This window comes from Saimiri boliviensis, chromosome 2 (assembly GCF_048565385.1).
Source record: "Saimiri boliviensis isolate mSaiBol1 chromosome 2, mSaiBol1.pri, whole genome shotgun sequence".
NCBI classification, from domain to species: Eukaryota; Metazoa; Chordata; class Mammalia; order Primates; family Cebidae; genus Saimiri; species Saimiri boliviensis.
This window is the reverse complement of record NC_133450.1, coordinates 30,024,809-30,048,623: the sequence shown is the minus strand read 5'-3', so window position 1 is coordinate 30,048,623 and position 23,815 is coordinate 30,024,809. Positions and strand designations below refer to the sequence as shown.

Genomic DNA, 23,815 nt, shown 5'->3' with positions numbered 1-23,815 from the left:
TGGGAGACTGGCAGAGTGTACATGTGGAGTGGGAAGAGGATGTGTGTTAAGGTGGGAGTACTGAGTGGGAGATGGCAGTGGAGTGTAAGAGGTGGGTGTGTGTGCACCTGATGCTGGTGGGAATGGAGGGGAAAGCTCTGTGAATGATGGGTAGTGGGTGAAGACATGCTGAGTGCTTGTGGTAAGTAAAATAAATGGTTTGAGTTAATGACAGAGTCTTCATAAGAAAAAAGGACAGAGTTTACTTAGGCTAAAGATGTTTGTACATGCCAGCAAAATGAGAAGAAGACAACAGAAATCAAAAAACATTTTTATTTGTGTATGTAACTTCAAATTTAGAACACTCAGAATCAGTATGAACAGGAACTATTTTCTGACAAAGGTTTGAAATTGGGGAAGTGAATTACTCTAACAGGTGCACATCAACCTCTCCATGCAATTTACATCTGTATCTTATGCAGTGAAAAAATGGGTTACCCAGCTCCATAACTGCAGTATTTTTTAACACCCCATTCTGCAGTCTCAGAATACTTTTTAATTAAACTGCTCCACGTTTAAGATGAGAAATAATATGTTTACATTGTAAAGTTGAGTCATAGCTAATAAATGCATATATCCTTCCATTAATAAAATCTGGAACAATTTACGGTAAACAAAAATCTATCCACAATATAAGTAATCTAACAGTTCACACTTTTACTGAACGCTTTCTGTGAGCCAGGCCTCGCAGTTAACATCTGAACATGCAATTTCACATTCACTGTGGAATAGGAAGTGTCACAGGTTCGAGTGTTTTTCACAACTGATTATGATGGCCATGATGACAGCGTGCATTAAGTGCTGTGTCCAACCAGCCCTTTACCTGGCATTGTAGCCAGCAAGATCCGCTAGCAGCTCACAGTGCTTGCATGCACAATTTTAGAATGTTACATGAATACTCAGGCCTGACTAATCCTGCCCTCCAAAAACAAACCTAACAGGGCTAAGCCTTTACTACTCAGACACATCTGTAAGACCCCACAGGGACAAGGACAGTAGCTGTGATCTAGGTCTGCACTAAAGCTGCCTTTCCTGGGACTCAGAAGTGCCCTTCCAGGCCTAACTGCAGAAGGGTGGCCTCAGCCTCCTCCTCCTCTTCCTTGGCTTCCTCCTCACGGATCTGCACCAGCAACTCAAAAAGGTTTGGGGCTGGCCCTTCTCCAGCCCCGTTAAGCCACAGCTGCCTTCGGATGGCCCCGCTTTGGTTGGCCCCGGCAATGACCTGCTCTAGACGGGCCTGGTTCACATTATCTTTATCAATGGCCCCCTTATCCACCACCTTCTGTAGCAGAGGCTCCAAACGAATGACATAAGCAGACAACTTTTCTCCCGGGTTCTGATAAGTGTTCAGAAATTTGACCTGGGCATCCCTAGAGCTCTCAACACTCCCAAACACCTGCTCAAGCGCCTGCAAGCATTCAGCAGTAGTTATCGCGGGGTTGCTGGTCTTGAGGATGCGAATGACATCAAGGGCGGGGCCTCTAAGACTCTCCATCAACCGTCGCCTCTTTTCTGTATCGGGCACCTGCCACTCCTCTAGGACCTCATTAGTGTGCTCCAGCCAGGGATCAAAGGTTTCCTCTCCAGGCCCTGGGATGTCCCTCCCCGAGAAAAGTGTCAGCTTCTTGTACCAAATGGACTCAACAAGAGGCTGAATAACATTATCCAAAATATAGTTTATCATCTCTGCTGGCATCTCTGGGACCGGGGTCGGAGTAGGGTTCTGAAACCCAAGGACACGGGCAACATCCTGCACGGTCCAGCCTTCTCTAGCTAGGAAGAGGTGCAATCTTTCTAAAAATTCAGCATCGGAAGACGGGGGCTTAAAGAACACTTTCCAGACTCCTCCTTTGCCTGGCATCTCCCTGGGGATCGTGGCGTAATCGACAGCGCCAGTGAGCTCTAACAAGGCTGCTTTCGCATTTTCTTCCCTCCAGAACATTCTCCCAAGCACTCGGTAGGGCACCTGGGGCATCGCAGCCTGGAGGGTCTCTTCGATTTCAGCCTCATCACAGTTCACTGGGATGCCCCAGACCAACAGAGCTCTCTGGGAGTTCACATCCATTCCCCGGCACCAGTCTTCCAGCAGTATCATCGCCATTTTCTCAACTATCTAGACGCCAACTCTACCAACAGACAGTGGCTCACCGTGCTCCCGGCCTTAGAACGCCGCCAGATACTCCCCCCAAGTAGGCCCAAGGGAGGCGAGCTTCACGCAGTCACGATTAACAAAGACACAGAGTCCTGATCTCGCCCTTCCCTGCCCCCACAGTCAGTCCGTGGACGCACTGGGAGCCGAGCTTGGGGACGCTGAGGCAGTCACGCAGCCGTCGCCATCTTGCGTCTGGGTCCGGGTCCGCTGCCAGCAGCCGGGGCGTCGCGTGGTCGTGGAGCGGGCCAGGAGCGAGGTCGGGCGGCGAAGGCAGGCGCGATGGGCCGAGAACCGCCGAGGTGTAGTCGCGGGGCGTGGTCGCCGGACGCTGGCTGCGGCTCCCGGAGAGGAACCGGCGTGCGCGGTCGCAGCCTGGTCTTCCGAGGGCGAGGAGCGGTCGTTTGGGAGACCAGGCACAGGCAGACTGTGCCGAAGTCGCTGCGGCTGCGGGCCAGCAGAGAGCGGCTTCTTGGTGGGAGCAGGGACTCGTCTGCGCGGGTGGCGAGGACCGCCGAGGACCAGAAACGAAGGCAACAGAGGAGCAGGAGAGCCGGAGAAGCCGGGCTGGAGACAACAGAGGAGAGGGTGAGCAGCGGCGGCCGCGACAGTCTGCAGCGGCTCAAGCGCTGCGCGGCTACCCGGACGTCGTGTCCTACTCGCAACCTGCCGCGACTGTACTGCAGCAGTGGAGGGTGGGGCCAGCCCGTGAGCGGCGTCTGCCCCGCCCCGCTACGCCCCCGCGGCGGAGCCGCTCGGGTGTCGCCATGGCAACGGCGTCCCAGACGGCGCAAGACTAGTCTGCTCCGGCCGCCCACCGCGGGCGGAGAGGGGTGGGGGTGGGGGTGGGGGTGGGGGTGGGGGTGGGGGTGGGGCGGAATCGAGAGGTTGCCATGGTGCTAGCGAAGGGCCGGGGCACGGGTTTCTCTGATGGCGCATTTTCTTTCTTTCTTTTTTTTAACAGAGAACAAAGACTGCTAAGCACCGTATTTTAAAAATAACCCAATCTTGGAGTGAATTCAAGATGATATTGTTGCAAATGCATCCTTCATGGTGGACTTGTCTACTCAGATTGCTCAGCCAGTCCACCCTGCACGTGAAAATATCCTCAGAACCCTCGCTTCCCTGTTCCCCCGACCACACTCTGCACCCTGCCTATTTCATCCCAATGCAGCCAAAATGGCGGAGTGTGCCATTTATGTATATTTGTGTAAGATACAGAGTTTAGACTTTTTCTTGTCTAAAGTTTTGTAAAAAAGATGTTTGTCTGTGTCTACTCAGTCATCTTTTAGCCAGGCAAACATTAATATATTATTCCCTATTTCCTGGCTGGCATCATTGACAATAGGCTGCTAAAAGAGAATCCGTATGTTTCAAAAATGTTGAGTAATCTCCGTGCAAGCAAGACAAGGCCCACTTACATCAATCCCAGATGGTGAAAATCCCAGAGAACACAGCATTCAACTCTGAATTTTTAAAACCTTATTTAATAAAAGGTTTAAAGATACAGAAGAACATTCAAAAGTAAATAAGTTACATAGGTACATTACAATCACATCAGCAAGATTTAGTGTATTAATTTTTTTCTTATAAAAAGCACACAAAAAATAAAATCTTCAGTCTCTATCACAACTGTACAGCAAGAGGTAATATTTATATATATATATGTACACTATTTTAATATGTAACAGTCTTTTTAAAAAACGGTGCCACAGGCAGCAAACACAAAAAAGGCAGTGTCTGATCATTTCTGTTTCAAAATAAAAGGAATATATTTATATGCTATTAAAATATTTGTACAATAATTACAGACTGTCAAGGCTGTTCCTGTGCTGTCCCCTCCAACAAGGCCTTCAACTTAGAGACAAATGAGGAAAAACTGAAACAGCTGCAAATTGTTAAGAGGCAACTATTAACATAGCAAAACGTGGGGAGGGCACAATTGTTTTATAAAAATATGCCTACTTCCTGTAAACCTATGGAGTTAGGCTTGCCAGTCTGATAATAAATACCGTCCCAGAAAAGCGAGCCCCAGTGAAAACAACTAAACAGCTGAGGCTTGAGTATGTGTTGTAATCCTCCTTCGTCTTAACATCTGGCACATAAGAAAGAGGTTAGGTCACTGAGGCAGTTAAATATAGGCGATCCCTTTAGACATAAGCAGCAAAAGACTTGGTGCCGGGGTGGAGGGGGCGTGGCAGAAGGGGTGGTGTGTACCTTAGCTGTGAGAGGGGCTGCTGAAGGCATGGAGGACAGCAATGAAGGCTCTGCCTCCTTGGATGGCTAGAGACCTCAGAAATGGTCTGCAACACAGGCACTAGGTCAGTTTCCCGCCCTTAGCTGAATGCAGATGGAGGCTGGGAGATGGATATGGTAAGGTGGCATGGGGAGGATGTTAGAAATCTCACTTCTCAAAGAGCTCTGAATAAAGGGAAAAAACAACAACAAAAGACAAGCCTAATGTGTTCCCAGGGAGAAAGCACCATTAAAGATAGACCTATGCCAGCTTCTATAGCTGCAACTACTTTAGTGGCAGGTCACTTGCCACAACTGCATCTGCCCTCTAAACTTTTTAATTTTCACACTTCATCCTAGACATGAATGCATCCTGGAGCATGGACCTTCCTAAAATATGGTGCCTGGCAGGATTAATGCAGAGAGGTACCATCGTGATTTTCCCCAATTACATTCATCTGGCCTGGTCTCTGTATGCTTAGAAGAGTAGAATCACTTTCTTATTTAAAAAGATTTCTGGCTCGGAAGCAGTGGCTTACGTCCGTAATCCCAGCACTTTAAGAGGCCGAGGCAGGCAGATCACCTGAGGTCAGGAGTTCCAGCCTGGCCAACATGGTAAAATCCCATCTATACTTAAAAAAAAAAAAAAAAAAAAAAAAAAAAAAAAAAACAAGACAATTAGCCGGGTGTGGTGGCATGGGCCTGTAATCCCAGCTACTCAGGAGACTGAGGCAGGAGAATTGCTTGAACCTGGGAGGCAGAAGTTGCAGTGAGCGGTGATTGCACCACTGTACTCCAGCTTGGGCGACAGAGCAAGACTCCACTCTCAAAAAAAAAAAATTTCCAAGTACTAGATGTTACTACTGAACAAAAGGGTCTCATGTGAATGAAGGTTTCCGTTACCATATGCCCATAAAGGGGCCTGAAACCAAATATGGTTTGAATAGAAAAAGCCTTGGGAAACATAAGTAGCACTTTGGGGCTAAGCTGCAAAGGCACTCGTATTATACAAATAGTTTTGAAGAGAACCTAAATTTGCTACTCCCCTGCTTCTAGAAGGTGTATCAGATTTTTGCTGTCTTGGGACACTGAGCTCATGGAAGCCTGTGGAAGAAACTAACCAGGAAGTTGGGGATCTAGGTAGTCATCCAAGAGTCTGGAGGGAGAAGAAATTTGTTACTTCCATAGGCGGGGTCCTGCAGAACCATATTAATGTATAAATGGATGCAGAAAAATACCTGACAGTGCATAGTTTCAAAACAAAACTCCCTCTCCACTCCCAGTTACTGACCGGATGCTTCTTGGCTCTCTCCTAAGGAGCAGCAGTCTGAATACTTTCTGGCTCCTTCCTAACATGTTGACCTGTCATACACGCACTCACTTAGAATTTATTTTGCACAACTCAAGTTGAAAAATCAGATTAGAAAAACAGCTCAGTCCGCTATGGGACTGGAAATGAAGGGGCCTCCATGACCTCCTGGCCCTTTCACTTCACCCCTGCCAAATACGGCTTCTTCAAGCCAGAATCCAGGCCCCATAAACAAAACTAGAATTCTGGCCTCTTGCCAATTCCCTCGGGCAAAGCACAGCCAGAGAAGGGGCAGCAAGAACTGCCTTTGATCTCCCTTGCTGACACTCTCCACCTTCCCACCCTCTTCCAGTGTTGCTCTCATTCCTATTGGCAAGAGCTTCCAGAGCAACCAGCCAAGGGACCTTAGCGCCTTGGGAATTCAGAGGGTAGTGGGTGGGGGATGTCAAGAAGATGCCTCCTTTTGGGATAAATGCACTTGGGCCTCTGAAAAGCAGGAGGCCCCTGGTCCCTGAGAGGATGTTAAAACTTAAATACTAAGAATAAATAAATAGCTCCCAAATGACACGAGTCAAGGAATGAAGGCTCTGTCTAATCGAGTTAGGAGAACTCTTCCTCCCAGGGAAGGATCCAGAAATCTCCAGCATGCAGGGCTGGGGACTGGGCTGTGAATATCGACACTGGGTGGGGTGCTGTGGGGTTAGGTATAGCTGCTGAGGGAAGGGCAGAGGCGAGGAGGCTGGCCCCCAGGAGGAGCAGGCTGAGCCTCTCCCGCACCTGCTCAAGGGGGAGAACCCTTGGCAGCCTCCAGGACCCAAAGGTATTTGGCAAAAAAGGTGGGAAGCAGGAAGAGTCAGGCCTGTCAAAAGCTGTCTCCGGCCTAGCCCTGCAGCTTCCAGCCTCTGTACAGCTCCCTTTCTGGCAGCAGGATGAGTGCTTTGGACAAGAACGTTAGCCCCTTTCCCAACGCTGAGAAAACTTTCTAGCCCCAGCAGCGCCCCCGGCAAGCAGCAAAGGGAGAGTACCTGTCGCGGCCTCCCTCCCAGGGAGGAGGTGGCCACTCAGGACGCTGTCACGGGTGCAGCTCAGGCAGGCCTGGACACTGCAGGGACAGCACAGGTATCAGGCTCCGCCACTTTTCGCAGAAGCCAGCACACTCCCTCCAAGAGTCCCTTTTTCTGGGGCTTGGGGCAGGGCCGGTGCAACCTTCAGGGTCCTCTGGGGAGGAGGAATACTGCTGCAATGGGGGTGGGCCTGTGCTTGGCTGGCCACGGTGGCTTCCTGGAGGCCGAGGGGAGGGGGGAGGCAAAGAGGGAAGAGGCTGTGGGGCAGAAGAGCAGCAGAGATCGGAGTGTGAGAGGCGGCGGAGCCCCTCCGGAGGACCGGGACTCTCCCGGTCCAAGAAAGCGCGAAGGCAACTTCCAACAGACCAAATGCAAAGAGAACTGGATCCTGCAGCCCTTAACGCTGCTCCCCGGGCCTTCATAAATAAAAGAGCCGTTTATTTCATTGTCTCATTTGTTTCACAGGGAAAAGTCCCTGCAATCCTCTCCTCACTCCCTCTTGAGGTGCCAAGGTGTCTGCGGGCACTGGCGTTGGTGCGGGAAGGGCCGGGCCCAGGACTGGGCCAGCCTGGCTCCCGAGCTCAGCCCTTGTCGCCCGCACCCGCGCCGCTCTCCTCCTGCAGGGCCTGCTGGTGGGCCGCAGCAGCGGCGGCGGCCTCCTTCTCCTTCAGCCTCAGTGCCGCAGCCTTCTTCTCCTGCTCCGCGTGGCTCTTCATGTGTGCACTGCGGCTCTTCACCTTGTAAAACACCCTGCGGCCGGGCGGGGATTTCTCAGGACCCGCCTGGCCCATCCCGGGCCCCCCAGGGCGGGTGTACGGGCAGCCCCAGCTTTTACCTCCACCCCCACGCGGCACAGCTGGGGCTGGCCCCGCTCTGGTCATTTTCTGAAAGCTGCCCCATTATGTCACAGCCCTAGAAACCGGCTTAGCCAATCAGAAGAAGAGGCGGATGCCGCCAGGATCCCTTCCCCCTCCGCCGGCCCCGCCTCGCTGCGCACCAGCCCGCAGAGTCCCAGCGGGGACAGGGCTGGCCACCTTACCTGCCACATTTTTTACAGGGGAAAGTGTTCTCCTGATTCTGGGTCTTAATGAATGTCTCTGGTTTTTTCTTCTTCTCTGAAAAGGGTAGTGCCCTTCGTGTCTTCCCTGTCCCTTCCCTTGGCTTCTCCGAGACCTGGCCACCGGCAGACCCAGGGGCGTTGGACTCGTGGCTCCGGAGGATGAGGATGTCATTGGCCTGGAGAGAATCAAACAAGGATTGCTGAGTGACCTGGGCGAGCGCAGATCTGGAATTCTAGAATCGCAGGGAACCGAGGGCCTGAAAGGTCATATATACTCCTGCCAGTCACCTAGCATGCACTTGGGTCCTTCCAGGGATGGGATGCCTACTGCCTCCTCTGAAGCCCTCTGCATCCTTGGTCAGCTCTGCGTCCTTGGTCAGCTCTACTGTTTACAAAGTTGCTGCTAGGGTAATTCTGAGGTGCAGCCCCAGCTGCAAGAGGCTTCCATGAGCCTGACAGGGGATCTTGGTGTCTGGGTTAATGAAGCAACTGCTGATATTTTCTGTCATTTAGTCCGCTCATGCCCTGTTCTATAAACGAGATTCAGGCCCCTGTGATGTGCCAGGTGCTGGGGACAAAGAGGATGACACAGGCATCCCTGCTCTCAGCTGAGGGTCTGGTGGAAGGGACAGATGTACAGGTAGCTAGCTCAGGACACGGGAGTTCAGGAACACCAAACAGGGCAAGAGCAGGGATGAGAGTGCAGAGCAGAGGGAGGAGAGGGGGACTCAGCTGGGGAAGCCCCGCGTGGCCATCAGAAGTGGCACCTTCATGGGAAAGTGTCTACAAAAGTCAGCAGAACTCTGTAGAGCACTACACAGAGCACAGCTCTCCGTGCAGGTGGTCGAGGCTCAGAAGTAGACACACGGCTGTGTGTTCAGTTTATGGGAGTTCTGTACGCATGAGTGTACTACTACACACATTTTTTAAAAAGACTCAAAAAGCAGCAACTCCCCCAACAAATCCCCTACCCTCCCTCCCACTTCCTGGGAGAACTCTCCCTGGCAAGGAGGAGCTATGGCCGGTAGTCTTGCTTCTTGCCTGTGATACGGTGGACAGAGCACTGCACTAGGGTCCAAGGACCTGCAGCAAGTCACTCTGCATCTCTGAACTGCTTTCCCCAGCTGCAGAGTGGAGGTTAACTCTGCAGTTTGAGGAATTAATGAGATGATGGAAATGAAAGCACTTGGCAGAGATCATGCCTGAGGGCCTATTATTGTCATCCCTATGGTCTCAGCTCAGTTTCATTCTTGTCAGGGACTCCAGCTCTCTAAGGGGAGCCCTGTCCAAGATACAACCCATCAAGGCTTCCTGTGTCCCACGTACCTACTGGGTTTTCACAAAATGGGTTTTCACAAAACCTTTTTCCCTCCGAATCTCATACAGAAGCAGTAGAGTATAAAAATTAACTGCAGACTCTGGAGTCAGGCTGCCTACTAGCTATGTTATCTTGAGCCTCAATTTCCCCATCAGTAAAATGGGAATAACAGTAGTACCTACCCATACAGGGTTGTAAGGATTAAATGAGTTAACAGCACAAAGTACTTCATACCCTTTTCTGCTCTACAGATCTGTAGAATCAGGGTCCTGCTCTACCCTCCCTCCCACACCCTCAGGCCCAGCTCCACCCTGCTCGCCTTGGGCTCAGCCCATGGCATTCACACTCACCGACTCATTGGCCTGTAGTGTCTGCGTGGCTTTGACTGCCGCTGCCCGCCTGCTGCGCTCTCGCCCCTCTTCCTGTTCCTCCTTCTCCTGGATCTCTGGCACCTCCTCCTCCCCTTCCTTCCTTGGCTCCTTCACCTCCCTTTTGGGCTCCAGCCTCTCTTCACTTGGGGACTCTCTTCTGGGAAGAGGCACCCTTGGGAACTTTTGGGAAGTCTATGGGGAACAAGAACAAGAACAGTGAACCTAGAGCTCCATCTCGCTGCTGCAGAGCGGGGTTCACCAGCCCCTCCTAGTCCTGCTTGCCTGGCTGGCTCAGCACCTTCTTCTGTATTGGACTCTGGATTCTGTTCTCATGGCATAGTAGGATGAGAGAGTCTCAAGCCCTGGGAGCACTTGAGAAAGGGCGAGGGGCATGGAGGGTGCGTACCAGTCGCTCCCTACTGCCTGCCACCCGTTCTCCTAGGCAGATGACCAGGAGACATACTCTGTAATGGTCAAGTGAGTCAGGCAGGAGCCTTGAGTTCCAATTCCAACTATCTTTGAAACACTTTCTGTAGCTCTACTACCTTCATACCTGCAAAATGGGCACCAAACCACTCCCTGTCTTACAGTAGCATGTCACCAAGCATGGACCTACAATCCCAAAATGATGCTGGGTGGACACATGGACACAGAATTCAGTAACATTCTCTTTCAATCCTGAGAATGCCAAGGACACAGTCTCTGGTTGGTGCTAATGTGTCTTTTACACATCTCTAGACTTGATAATTTCTTTAACAAAGTGAGGTCAGGGCTCAGTCTCAGCCTTGGCAGGTAACGCAGCATCTAGCTCAAATTTAATAACACTGGTTTTTATATATATTAATTTTTACCAATACCTTCTATTTATAGCAAACAATTCTGGCTTTCTATTTATGATTATGATATAAAGCTTCCATTTTGAGTAAAAAATGAGTTGATTTAAAGGAAAATATTAAGTAATGGCACAAGTAGTATGTGAATATGACAAAAATTGTAATGGCGACACATAGTAGGATGCAGATATAGCAGAAATCAAAAAGGGGATACAAGAATGACTGAGGTTTGAGAAACAGTGTTAGAGGTCTGCTATGTGGAGACAGGACGTTGATGATAGTACGAATCCTGTGGGAAAATTACTCTGTGTATCAACACAATGTATCATTACTCTGATACCAGCAGTACAGAGAGGGGAACCCAGCTGCAGTCTGGGGCTCCTTGGGGCTGTGAGGGACATTGTCCTCAGCATGCCCTCTGCAGGCTCCTGGAGAGCTTGGGCCCCAGACCCAGTCCAGGCACTATGCAGCCAAGGCTGGAAAAGGAGTTACCTTAATATCCACTTCAACCTCTTCCTGTGCCAACTTCTCATCACTCGTATCTACATCCCCAAAGGTTAGAGTCCCGTTGCGGCCGATTTTCACCTGCTTCTTGTAGGTGTAGTAGAACTCCACGCACTGGGCCACGGTCTTGGTCTGGATCTGGTTTGATGTCAAAACTGAGGTCAGAAACCCCTGGTTTGGCTCATCTGCCTGGGGAGAATCCAGGCTTTCTTGTCCCTGCATCTTTTGCTTAACCTCAAGCCAAAATGAAACCCAGCCAACCCTGGAAATACAAGCATTTTTCCAATGCCTGCTATGCAACAAACCACTGATCAATTCAATTAATCAATGCTTCAGCACTATTTAAAATAAGTTAATAAACAAAACAAAGCTATAAAGGACAACACTGGACCCACCCGGGAGACGGCACTATGGATTGCGTATCAGAGGGCATCACTGTACTTTTTGTTTTTGTTTTTGAGACAGAGTCTCACTCTGTCACTCAGGCTGGAGTGCAGTGACGAGATCTTAGCTCACTGCAACCTCCGCCTCCCAGGTTCAAATGATTCTCATGCCTCAGCTTCCTGAGTAGCTGGGATTATAGGTATGTGCCATCACAACTGGCTAGTTTTTTTTTTTTTTTTTTTAGTAGACACAGGTTTTGCCATGTTGGCCAGCCTGGTCTTAAACTCCTGGTCTCATGATCTGCCTGCCTCTGCCTCCCATAATGCTGGGATTACAGGCATGAGCCATCTCACGTGGCCTGAATTATTTTATCAGGTTAAATTTCTTGGGTGTGCTAATGGTACTGTGGTTTTGTAGAGTATCTTGGTTTTTAGGAGATACATGCTGAAATCTTTTAGTCACATGACAGGATGACTATAACTTACTTTCAATGAGCTGACTCAGAGAACAAAAGTGCTGTATATGTGTGTGCCTATGTTTAGATATAGGGAACAAGAAAGCAAATGTAGCAAATGTTAACGATTGCTAAATCTAAGTGAGGGGTAGATGGGTGTTCACTCTACTGTTCTTTCCATTTTCCTCTAAGTTTGAAATTTTTCAAACTGAAAAGTTCAGGGAAAAAGTCTGGGCACCATCTACATTCAAAGCCAGCCCTGACCTGGCCACACAGAACGCCTTTCATTAATTGAGGCAAACAATTTCATTTCTCTCCAGGGAGCAGTGTCTGACAAGTGAGCATACAGAAATGTCACAGTGTCCCCGCCTGTCAGGGGAGGAATTCAAGGGAAACTCACAAGAAAGCCCTGGAAAACCTGAGGAGGAAGCCAAAGGCCTAAGTCTTACTCCTGACTCTGCCACCACATGAGTACTTGAGTTTAGGCAAGCCATTCACTTTGCTAATTTCAGTTGTTTCCTGTGTAAATAGCAAATGGGGTAAGTAAGACTAGATGATCTCCAGGGGCCTCTCAAGCTCTGAAATTCTAGCTGTTCCACTGCATAAATCTATTTGGTCACTGGGTTTAGTTTTTGGGCTACTTTCCCACACGCAGAGGCTGTTTTCCCTATCATCCCAGAAGCTCCCACATTGCTCAGCCACCACTGGGCTGGGAGTTCCTGTCCAGAGAGGCCAGAGGTCAGCACAGGCCCTTTGTGTTTCATCTCACTGGAATGGCCAAGTCACAAGTATTAATTAGACTGTTTACACATTTACTGTCAATTCTCTCTGACCCTTTGTTTGACTAAAGGTCTGCTCTTTTCATTAGGCATATTAGGGGCCTCTGTGAAGTTCACGGGCATGTCCTTAGGCATGTACTTCCCATCAGTATTGCCCAATCAGGTAATAGAGTGTTACCAAAACATAGCAAAGGACTTCTCACAACAGGGCCCTCATAGGCAAATTCATCAGCAGCACTTTTGTCCAGTCCCCAGGGCTGTTCCCAACACAATCTACAATCCCAGGAGGAAAAGGCATGCTCTTAGAAGCTCTTTTCCCAGGTGTGGTGGCTCACGCCTGTAATCCCAGCACTTTGGGAGGCTGAAGCAGGTGAATCACCTGAGGTCAGGAGTTCAAGACCAGCCTGGCCAACATGATGAAACACTGTCTCTAATAAAAATACAAAAATTGAGCCGGGCGCGGTGGCTCAAGCCTGTAATCCCAGCACTTTGGGAGGCCGAGGCGGGTGGATCACGAGGTCGAGAGTTCGAGACCATCCTGGTCGACATGGTGAAACCCCGTCTCTACTAAAAATACAAAAAAATCAGCTGGGCATGGTGGCGCGTGCCTGTAATCCCAGCTACTCAGGAGGCTGAGGCAGGAGAATTGCCTGAACCCAGGAGGCGGAGGTTGTGGTGAGCCGAGATCGCGCCATTGCACTCCAGCCTGGGTAACAAGAGCGAAACTCCGTCTCAAAAAAAAAAAAAAAAAAAAAAAAAAAACAAAAATTAGCTGGGCGTGGTGACAAGCGCCTGTAATCCCAGCTACTCAGGAGGCTAAGGCAGGAGAATTGCTTGAACCCGGGAGGCGGAGGTTGCAGTAAGCTGTCACGTCAATGCACTCCAACTTGGTTGACAGAGACTCTGTCTGGGGGGGGAAAAAAAAAAAAAAAAAAAAAGCTCTTTTCCCTTAGTGCTCTATACAACTCTCTCCCTACAGCCCAGATTTTGTGAGACAGGGCTGGAAAGATGTAATTGCTTGGATTAGCAAAGCAACTAGTCTTCTGGAAGAATATGGAGAGAAGACAAGATAAATCTAGGGAAGGTGGCTTGAACAGCTGAGTTACTGGAAGGCAACTCTGGGTCAAAGGAAGCAGGTAAAGGTCCCCCAGATCAGCTACGCAGGTTACTTGATGGCTCTCAGTTCCCCTCACCCCAGGGAGCCCTCCCCTCCCACCTTCCCCTGGGGAATGGCTCACCTCTACTTGCCACCCTTCTCCCCGTCTTCCTCCTGCTTATTTTAAGTCTGATGCCCTTAGGCCTCTTTCTGGATTGAGACCCCAGAGTCTGAAGTGGGGAAAGGGTGCTTAGAACCAATAGGGAAAAGAGGCCTAATCTTTCTCTTTCTTGTATTGTCCAGAAAATTCTCTCTGAGGCTATGCAGTAGCATTGACCTGACTGCTTTCTTCTTTTTTTTTCTCCTTCTGGTTTATGTTCTCTGATGAAGTTGCAGACCTGACTGCTTTTTAAGAGGGCCTGGTCACAGGCAGAGAGAGCCCCGAAGTCACACAGGCAGCTCTGGGCCCTCATTTGTCCCTGAAACAGAGCCCAGCTCACCAGCTTCTGCACCAGGAAGAAATCCTTCTTGTAGATGGCAATGCCTTTGTTGAACAGCTTCCTCTCGGCCATCTTCCACTGGTCGGAGCCTGTGGGGCAAAGAGGCAGCCAGGGAATGAGTTGGAAAGAGCCTTGGTCACTGCGGGGCAATTCTGACCAGCAGATAATTGTGAGACCATTTGCCCATGGTCTCTGCAGGCATCAGAGCTGGCTCCTCATCCCGCGTCCACCACACACTAGCCATGCCACTCAGAGCCTCGCTCCCTTGCTTGTGAAATGGAAACTAATATCGTCTGGTTCACCAGCTGTGGTGAGGACTAAATGAGATAATGCATGTGAAACCCTTGGTGCTCTGCCCGGTGCAGATGAAATGTAGCACTAACATGGATCGAGAACAGCGGCTGCAAGGATTATGTGACTCAGTCCATGTCCTTCTTAAAGTACATTGCCCAGAACAGGACATGCACTCCCGGGACTAAGTTCCAGGTACCTGATGCCAATTTGGATGGCTCTCCCTGGGTTCCTGTCCCTGTGACCTGGGCCTTTTTGCCTGGATGGGCTCCCACCTGCTCACTCCCTTCTCCCTTCCCCCCCAGGTACAGGAAGCCCCTGGAGAGCTACCCCAGCTTTGGTGGCTGTTCTCTCATTCTGACTCTTGGCTTATCTACCCTCTTTCTCCCTGCCCCCACCCAGGGCTATGACTCAGCACTGAGCAGGGTCCCAATGATGCGGGAGACCTCGAGGTTCTGGGCACCATGCCCACCGCTGCCAGGCCCACCTGTGTAGTGATAAGTTGCCAGTGGATGGTTGTGGGGCCGCAGGGGCTTCTTCAGTAGCAGCTTATTCAGCGTTTCCTGGAGGGAAAGAGAGGGAAGGGTCAGGGCCCTGGCAGGGGTATCAGTGGTGGATACATCCTAGGCTCTGTTAAATTCCTGAGTAGGGTGGGCACTTACTCTTGCCCCACCTTAACTACTGAGAGATAAGGGGTTGGGTCCTGTGGGGTGGTGAGGTCATAGGGGTGGGGCTGCCCAGAAACCAGGCCTCAGGGCCTCTTAAGAGAGCCATGACCCCAAGGGAAGACCCTCAGCAACCATCCAGTCTGAGTCCGGTGACCCAGAATCAGGGATGGGCATGGACAGGGGGACACTGCAAAGCAAAACTTGGGGTCTGAAACTAGGGCTCCCTTGGGCCAAGCCCCTACAGCCCCTTGCTTGGTCAGACCCTCTACTGGCCTCAAATGTGCATGCCAGCAGGCCTAGCTTCTGAGCAGCAGACATGGATCCAGGCCAACCCCTCGAGGGGCCCTCCCTCTGCTGAGGTGCCTTCTCACCAAGATGTCTCCCCTGGACTCGTGCAGACAGTGCAGGGCCAGCTCCTGGTTGGTGCCAGCACCAGGGAAAATGCTGGAGCAGGCAGCTGTCAGCAGGTCTTCAACTGGATCCGTAGAGCGTGAGGAGGGGAGGAAACCACTTTCAGTGTGGGGCGGGCCGAGGCCTGGCCCACCCGAGCGCGGACCAGCCTGCCCTCACTTGTTGCCTCCAGGCCCCTCCTCACCTTGTCTCTGCTTCTCCCGGCTGCTCTCTAGGTCCTCCCATGGCTGCCACACCAAGTCGGCCTTGTGGGGGTCTGCAGCTGCCAGGGCACGGTCCCTCATCAAGGGGATTTCCGCCTGGAACCGGGAGCCCACATTGATCCGTCTAGAGGTTAAAAAGGGCAGGAGGAGGTGAGGCCTTACTTTGCGGGGACAATGGACTTGATTATCCCTCAGGGTGGGAAGATGTTGAGGGGGAGCCGGCAGAGCAAGGCCTCAGCTAGGTGCAGTGGGTAGGGCTTCTAGGGGATTGGGAGGACAGCCACTACCAGAAAGGCAAGATCCAGAGACTGGAGAGGGGAGAAGCAGCTCCAGGTTTACAGATGGGAAAGAGCCTCTGGACCCCCCTTCCAACTCTCCTAAAGATAAGTTCAAGCTGAGCTGGTCTTTGTACTTCCCTGTAACTTCCACACAGAGGCAGGGCAGGGATAGCAAATCCCAGGGCCAAATATGAAAGCCCAGGGAGGCCCTCCCAACCCTCTGCAGGCCCAACAGAACCCTCCTGTCACTCACTCCAAGGGCCCACCTGCACACACTGCATCAGTGTGGCCACCTGCACACCCTGGGCCAGGGGCAGGGCTGCACTTACGGCTCGATGCTCACTGGGGTGGCCTCCCCCATCACAGAGAGGACAGGTGGGGTGACTTCAGCACTGTCTATAGGACAAAGAGAAAGTTGATAAATAGTACCCTCCTTTCAGCAAAGCATCCCAACCCTAGTGGCTGCCCTATATGTGCAAGAGTTACAGTGGTGATACACAGAGCTCAGGCAGGGAACACAGGCACCTGAGTCCTGGCTCTGCAGCCTGCCACCTACAAAACTCAGGCCCTTCCCTAAATATTTGAGTGCCTCAGTTTTCACACTCACCAAAAGGGGTTATCACTACCTGTCTTCTAGGGTTGAGAATTGGATGAAATAATGCACAGAGCCTGGCACTCAATAAATATTAGCTATTATTATTACTGCTTCTACTACTAAAGCCATATCCCTGCCTCCAGAAGCCCCAACACTAGAGAATCAACTCCAACATAAAACTGGCTTTTGGCCAGGTACGGTGGTTCACGCCTATAATCCCAGCCTTTTGGGAAGCTGAGGTGGGCGGATCACGAGGTAAGGAGATCAAGACCATCCTGGCCAACATGGTGAAACCCTATCTCTACTAAAATATTAAAAAATTTTGGAATGTAGGAAAAAGTAAGAAAAACACAAATTAGCCAGGCATGGTGATTCATGCCTGTAGTCCCAGCTACTCGAGAGGCTGAGGCAGGGGAATCTCTTGAACCCAGGCAGCAGAGGTTGCAGTGAGCCGAGATCACACCACTGCACTCCAGCTTGGCAACAGAGCAAGACTCCGTCTCAAAAAAACAAAAAACAAACAAACAAAAAAACCTGGTTTTTCTAGTAAAGAGACTGAAACTAGGGAGGTGATAAAGGAGATCACTGTTTTATAATTATCTTCTCACTTCTTTTTTGGATTTTGTGCCTCAGTTTCTCCCAAGCTAGCCTTTTTTTTTTTTGAGACAAAGTCTCACTCTGTCTCTGTTTCCGCCTAGGCTGGAGCACAGTGGAACAATCTCAGCTTAATGAGTTCAAGAGATCTCGGATCTCTTTTTTTTTTTTTTTTTTTTTTTTTTTTTTTGAGACGGAGTTTCGCTCTTGTTACCCAGGCTGGAGTGCAATGGCGCGATCTCGGCTCACCGCAACCTCCGCCTCCTGGGTTCGGGCAATTCTCCCGCCTCAGCCTCCTGAGTAGCTGGGATTACAGGCACCCGCCACCATGCCCAGCTAATTTTTTGTATTTTTAGTAGAGACGGGGTTTCACCATGTTGACCAGGATGGTCTAGATCTCTCGACCTTGTGATCCACCCGCCTCGGCCTCCCAAAGTGCTGGGATTACAAGCTTGAGCCACCGCGCCCGGCCTCGGATCTCTTGAAGCTCCAGATTCAAGTGATTCTCCTGCCTCACCCTCCCAAGTAGTGGCATTACAGGTGTGCACCACCATGCCCAGCTAACTTTGGTATTTTCAGTAAAAACTACATTTCACCATGTTGGCCAGGCTGGTGTTGAACTCCTAACCTCAAATGATCCACCTACCTCGGCCTCCCAAAGTGCTAGGATTACAGGCATGAGTCACCATGCCTGGCCCCAAGCTAGTTTTCGTAAGGCACCACATGATCAAAACACTCCTTTGCTTAAAAAAAAAAAAAAAAAAAAAAAAAAAATCTTTGCTCTTTACTGACTCTCTCCAGCAATATGAGATAAAACTTGCAACCCTCCCCTCAGGGTTCAAGACAGTTCCATTTCCATTGGTACCTCCTAACACCCCCATGCCTGGACCTGGATCCTATCTGCTTACCTCTCGGCCCCTCACTCTCCTTGTACGGTCCTACCTATAGGCCTTTGCACCAGTCATTTCCTCTGCTTGGTGTGTCCTCCCTGCCCCAGCCCTCCTCCAAGCTCAGGCTCAGCTCTGGCCCCACCCCTCTACAATGCTATCCTCACCATCCCAGGCTAACAGCCTCCGCAGGCCTCGGAGCTTCACTCACTGGCTGCAGATCCCACACTGCCGGGAAGCTCTGTTTTTCCAACTCCCAGGCTTTCATGTTAACTCTCTAATGACCCTGCATTCTCTATAGAACAGACCATGGCGTCCTGTACATTCTTGCAGCCCTCATAGGACCCAGTTCAAGGTTTTCCACCCAAGTGTTCAGTAATACTCGTGGACAGACTGACCTCTTGCTGGCTGCCAGTCTGGTCTCCACAATGATTTCTTCTTCCTACACAGCCTAGCCAGTTAGAAGCCTCCCCAGGAAGCAGGGCAGAAGGCTGGCCATTCTAGGGCAAACACTTTGCACTCACAGACACCAGGGGGCAGCAGAGAGCCACACCATGGGTGAGGTTAGTGGTTAACAGGCCAAAGGCATTCATGAGTAACTTCCACTTAATCCTCTCAGCACCCTAAGGCAGGCGTCCCCAAACTTTTTACACAGGGGGCCAGTTCACTGTCCCTCAGACCGTTGGAGGGCCGCCACATACTGTGCTCCTCTCACTGACCACCAATGAAAGAGGTGCCCCTTCCTGAAGGGTGGGGGTGGGGGTGGGGTGCTGGATAAATGGCCTCAGGGGACTGCATGAGGCCCACGGGCCATAGTTTGGGGACGCCTGCCCTAAGGGATTGGATTATCCCATTTTGCAGAGGAAATTGATCTCTCTGTGTAGTGGGCAACATTTTTCAGCAGTAAGTACATCACCCAAGCCAGCCCAGTATTTCCAAAATGTCTACTTTTGGCCAAAAAGACTGTTCGAAAGCCCCCGAGACCAGATCTACTGCAAAGAACTATGAGCAAACAGATGGGAAAGAGCTTCTGGACACCCGCTTCCAACTCTCCTAGAGATAAATTTAAGCTGAGCCCAGGGGCAGCTCAAAGCTCAAAGCTGAATGGCCAGGCATGATGCTACAGCTTTATGTGTGCTAATGCACCTGAGCCCAGGTGGTGGCTATTAGGTTGAACCAAAGGAAACTGCTATTTGTGGATCCAAAAATAGCTGAATATTGGCAATTTCATCATCAACCAAGTACTACTAATATCCCCATCTTGATACTGAAGAAACTGAGGCCTAGGGAGTTGAAGTGACTTGCAAAAGTGGATGTAACGGTAAACGGTAGAACTGAGATTTGAATCCAAGAAGCTAGGTGGACCCGCCCCCTCTTGTTGAACCAGGACAACTTCCTTCTCAATCTCAACAGGGCAGAGCTCCTTCTCCTAGAGTGTTCCAGCCCAATCCCCAGCAGCCCCATAGGCTGAGATGCCTCCCTGCTCAGTGTCCCAGCCCCACTCCTGCCATGGCTGAGGAGGGAGGTCACTCACTAGTCCGGAGCAGTGTGCGATGGGCACTCTTGGGCGTGATGGGAGGAGGGGCTGGGATGCTGCTGGTTGATATGATGGCATTGAAGTAGAGGCCAGAGCCTTCCCGCACAGGGCTGAGGATCGGGGGTGGTGTGTAGGGGGGCAGCTCAAAGCTCCGCTCAGAGGGATGGTCAGCTAGGCGCACAGGAGAGCGCAGGTGGCTCTGGTATGGGGTGATGTTGGAGTAGACGGGAGGGGCGATGAAAGTGCCCGCCTTGGTGGGGATGATGAGGGGCTCTGGCCTGGGCCGCTGCTTTGGTTTTCGCACGGAAGGCTCCCCCTCCAACTTGACATTCATGTCCTCTGCCTGGAGAAGGAAAGAAAACCAAGATGGCTCAGTCCCCCACGTCCCAGGAAAAGTGAAGTCTTGACCAATGCTTGCCAGTCTCACCTTTGGAACTTAAGTCTGCCCACCACCCCCACCAAGGCAAGCCTGAAAAAGGGAGTAGGTCCAAAAGGCCTTCTTATTGGCCTCTCTAGGGCAGAGGTCAGCAAACTTTTTCTGTAAAAGGCCAGAGAGTAAATATTTTAGGCTTTGTGGGCCGCATGTTGTTCTCTGTTACATATTCCTTTTCTCTTTTTCTTTTTAACACTAATCGTATAAAATTGTAATGCTATTCTTAGCTCTGCTGTAGAGTGTGACAGGGCAGGAGAGTGCAGTAGTTCAGGGCCCAGGTTCTGGAGCTGGACTGCTTGGATTGGGACCTACCACCTTTACTGCCACTTAAAATTACTCAATCTCTCTGAGCATCTTCATTTTTAACATGATGCATTCTTAATAAGTGCCTACGTAATGGGGTAACTATGAGGACTACATGAATTAATACGTGGAAATTATTGAGAACATCACCTGGTACCTCAGTAAATACTGGCTGTTATCACTACTTACACTCCAGGCTCTGCGTTAGATGAAAGCTCCTACTGCGTGCTAAGAATGAGCTGGGCATGGGACTACAAAATGGAATGGACGAGGCCAGGTGCAGTGGCTCACGCCTGTAATCACAGCACTTTGGGAGGCTGAGGTAGGGGAATCACTTGGGGTCAGAGTTCCAGACCAGCCTGACCAACATGGCAAAATCCTGTCTCTACTAAAACACAAAAATTAGCCAGGCACGGTGGTGGGCACCTATAATTTCAGCTACTCAGGAGGCTGAAGCACAAGAATCACTTGAACCCAGGATGTGGAGGTTGCAGTGAGCTGAGATTGTGCCACTGCACTCCAGCCTAGGTGACAGAACTGGACTCCATCTCAAAAAACAAAAAGGAGAAAGGAAAAAAGATGGAATGGACTGTTCCTTGCAGAACTTTTGTTCTCACAGTATTAATCATACTACGCAAAAGGCTAGCCCATGCATACTGTCAAAGGTTAGCCCTCCTACTTCTCCCTGCTAGGCATGCCTCATGGGCCTCTATCTAGAATAGAAAGGAGGACGATAAGAGAACAGAGGCTTTCCCTTGCTCCATCCCTATAATCTCAAAGGCAGAGAATGGAGCCCTACAGCAGGCGTCCCCAAACTTTTTACACAGGGGGCCAGTTCACTGTCCCTCAGACCACTGGAGGGCCGCCACATACTGTGCTCCTCTCACTGACCACCAATGAAAGAGGTGCCCCTTCCTGAAGTGCGGCGGGGGGGCCGGATAAATGGGCTCAGAGGGCCGCATGCGGCCCGCAGGCCGTAGTCTGGGGACGCCTGCCCTACACGGTAAGTAAATCCCATGTTATCCCTCTGGGTACTCAGTATAACAGGTAAGGTTGGCCATGTTGACTGAGTGGGCCTTACAATAATGAGCTGTTTCCCTGCATGGCTCTGGCTCCCATAAACACCTTCCAGCAGAGGGCCCTGACTCCTTCCGAAGCTCTGGCCATGCCCTTCACCCATCTGTGTCCTCTTTTCCCTTCTACAAATTAGAATGAAATGAAACTGTTCATTCTTCTGCCCTTAGGGAAACAATATGATTGCACAGTAAAAAAAAAAAAAAAAAAAAAAGCAGGAGCCAAAGGCCCCCCAAACTTTCTTGACAGAAATCCAACAAAAGGCTGGGCACGGTGGCTCATGCCATCCCAGCACTTTGGAAGGCCAAGGTGGGCAGATCACGAGGTCAGGAGCTCAAGACCAGCCTGGCCAACATGGTGAAACCGCGCCTCTACTAAAGATACAAAAAATTAGCCAGGCGTGGTGGTGGGCACATGTAATCCCAGCTACTCAGGAGGCTGAGGCAGGGGAATCGCTTGAACTTGGGAGGTGGAGGTTGTAGCAGTGAGCCAAAATTGCACCACTGCACTCCAGTCTGAGCAACAGGGGGAGATTCCATCTCAAAAAATAAAAAAGAAAAAGTAAAGAAAGAAATACAACAACAACAAAATCAGCTAGGTCTAATGATTTGTAATTTTATAATAAGGAATTTAAACTATTCTGAATATTTGACAATAATAGTCATGTGAATTTTTTAGGTACGGTAATACTATTGAGATTATGTTGAAGAAGAAAGAGTCCTTATGTATTTCAGATACAAACTGAAAGGTATATATGAACGGAATGATATAATGTTCGGGATGTGCTTCAAAATAACCTGGTGGCATGGAGAAGTAGAGGTAAAGGTGAAACAAGATTGTTTATAATTTGATAACTGTGAAATTTGGGTGATGGCTAAACACTGGCATTCATTATACCCATCTCTCTACTTTTATACATGAAAGAAAGTGTCTATAGTACAAAGAATAATAAATAATCAATGAAATAAATAAGAAAACACAAACCTCCCCCCAAAGCCTGGTGTAGGCATTTAGGAGATCCAAATTCTAGCGCTAGCTCTGCCATTACTCGGCTGCATGACCTTAGGTACAGCCTCTTGTCTTTTCTGGACCTAGTTCCTTATCTATAAAACAGGGGCATTGAGCTGTGTAGCTGCTCAGGCTCCTTCCTGCTTACTCTCAGAACAAGCTGCCCAGGCCTCCAGCCTCTACCAGAAACTTTTCCTCAACCAGAGAACAGAAACCCAGAGAGGAGAGACCGTGGTGCTCACAATCATCTTGGCGCTCCCCTGTGTATTACAGAGGCACGCAGGCCAATTCTCCAGCTGAGAATAACCAGAAAATCTGGACTGAATGTGCAAAACACATTTCTGAAGATATCAGAGGGCAAACAGGTTGGCAAAGAATTAAAAAGCCAAGATCCAAGGGAAAAGAAAAGAAAGCTAAAGAGGTCAGCCCAGTATTTGAAGCTCCATTTTCCCTAGAGGTAAATGCTATTACTGGAAGAGGCAACTGAGAGGCTGAGAAACTGAGTAGACCTTCTAAGAAATTTAAGGAACTGTCACAATAAAAAATGAAGTTTGGCTGGGCACGGTGGCCTGTAATCCCAGCACTTTGGGAGACCGAGGTGGGCGAATTACCTGAGGTCAGGAGTTCAAGACCAGCCTGGCCAACATGGCAAAACCCCATCTCTACTAAAGATACAAAAATTAGCTGGGTGTGGTAGTGGGTGTCTGTAATCCCAGCTGCTTGGGAGGCTGAGGCAGAAGAATCGCTTGAACCCAGGAGATGGAGGTTGCAGCGAGTCAAGATCACTCCACTGTACTCCAACCAGGGTGACAAGAGAGAGACTCCTTCTCAAAAAAAATCAAAAAACAAACAAACAAAATCCTGAAGTTTAGGGCTTGCCAAGGAAGGAGAGCTTGGTAAACCCCAGACTTTGGATTGGGCCTCCAAAAAGGGCTGGTATTCACTTTTCATCCAGAATAAAGGTCAATCAGAAATAGACTAGTCCCTACATGGAATAAAGCCTAGCTTCAAATCATCTCATTTAAACCTCTGATTAAAGTAATTCAGGGCCAGGTGTGGTGGCTCACACCTGTAATCTCAGCACTTTGGGAGGCCAAGGCAGGTGGATCACTTGAGGCCAGGAGTTGGAGACCAGTCTGGCCAACATGGCAAAACCCTATCTCTACTAAAAATACAAAAATCTGCTAGGCATGGTGGCAGATGCCTGTCATTCCAGCTACTCAGGAGGCTGAGGCACAAGACTTGCTTGAACCTGGGAGACATAGGTTGCACTGAGACAATATTGTGCCACTGCACTGCAGCCTGAACTTCGGAGTGAGATCCTATCTCTAAATAAATAAATAAAGTAATTCAGGTCAGGTGCAATGGCTCATGCCTGTAATCCCAGCATTTTGGAAGGCTGAGGCGGGCAGATCACCTCAGGTCAGGAGTTTGAGAC

At 50.0% G+C, this 23,815-nt stretch overlaps 2 protein-coding genes across 4 annotated transcripts in view; both read right to left on the bottom strand.

The window, feature by feature from the left end:
* Positions 1–294: 294 nt before the first annotated feature.
* On the bottom strand, positions 295–2,144 carry PNMA1 (PNMA family member 1). Its single transcript, XM_003924516.4, has one exon. It carries the CDS (start codon positions 2,138–2,140, stop codon positions 1,079–1,081), a length of 1,062 nt encoding a protein of 353 aa, XP_003924565.1. The 5' UTR covers positions 2,141–2,144; the 3' UTR covers positions 295–1,078.
* A 1,515-nt stretch (positions 2,145–3,659) lies between these two features.
* The window catches only part of MIDEAS (mitotic deacetylase associated SANT domain protein), a 76,781-nt gene continuing 56,625 nt past the window's right edge, over positions 3,660–23,815 (bottom strand). For all 3 annotated transcript variants that reach the window (XM_010335255.3, XM_039468968.2, XM_074393004.1), the window contains exons 4-13: positions 19,557–19,902; positions 16,276–16,342; positions 15,650–15,792; positions 15,426–15,529; positions 14,874–14,949; positions 14,096–14,184; positions 10,871–11,020; positions 9,525–9,737; positions 7,836–8,032; positions 3,660–7,546 (exon numbers count right to left, since the gene is read on the bottom strand). In XM_010335255.3, coding sequence (XP_010333557.3) covers positions 7,378–7,546; positions 7,836–8,032; positions 9,525–9,737; positions 10,871–11,020; positions 14,096–14,184; positions 14,874–14,949; positions 15,426–15,529; positions 15,650–15,792; positions 16,276–16,342; positions 19,557–19,902 — 1,554 coding nt within the window. In that variant the 3' untranslated portion in view covers positions 3,660–7,377. The remainder of the gene's footprint in view (positions 7,547–7,835; positions 8,033–9,524; positions 9,738–10,870; positions 11,021–14,095; positions 14,185–14,873; positions 14,950–15,425; positions 15,530–15,649; positions 15,793–16,275; positions 16,343–19,556; positions 19,903–23,815) is intronic.

Bases quoted from the DNA above. Each gene is read 5' to 3' on its own strand.
- PNMA1 (XM_003924516.4), bottom strand. From the start codon at position 2,140: ATGGCGATGATACTGCTGGAAGACTGGTGCCGGGGAATGGATGTGAAC.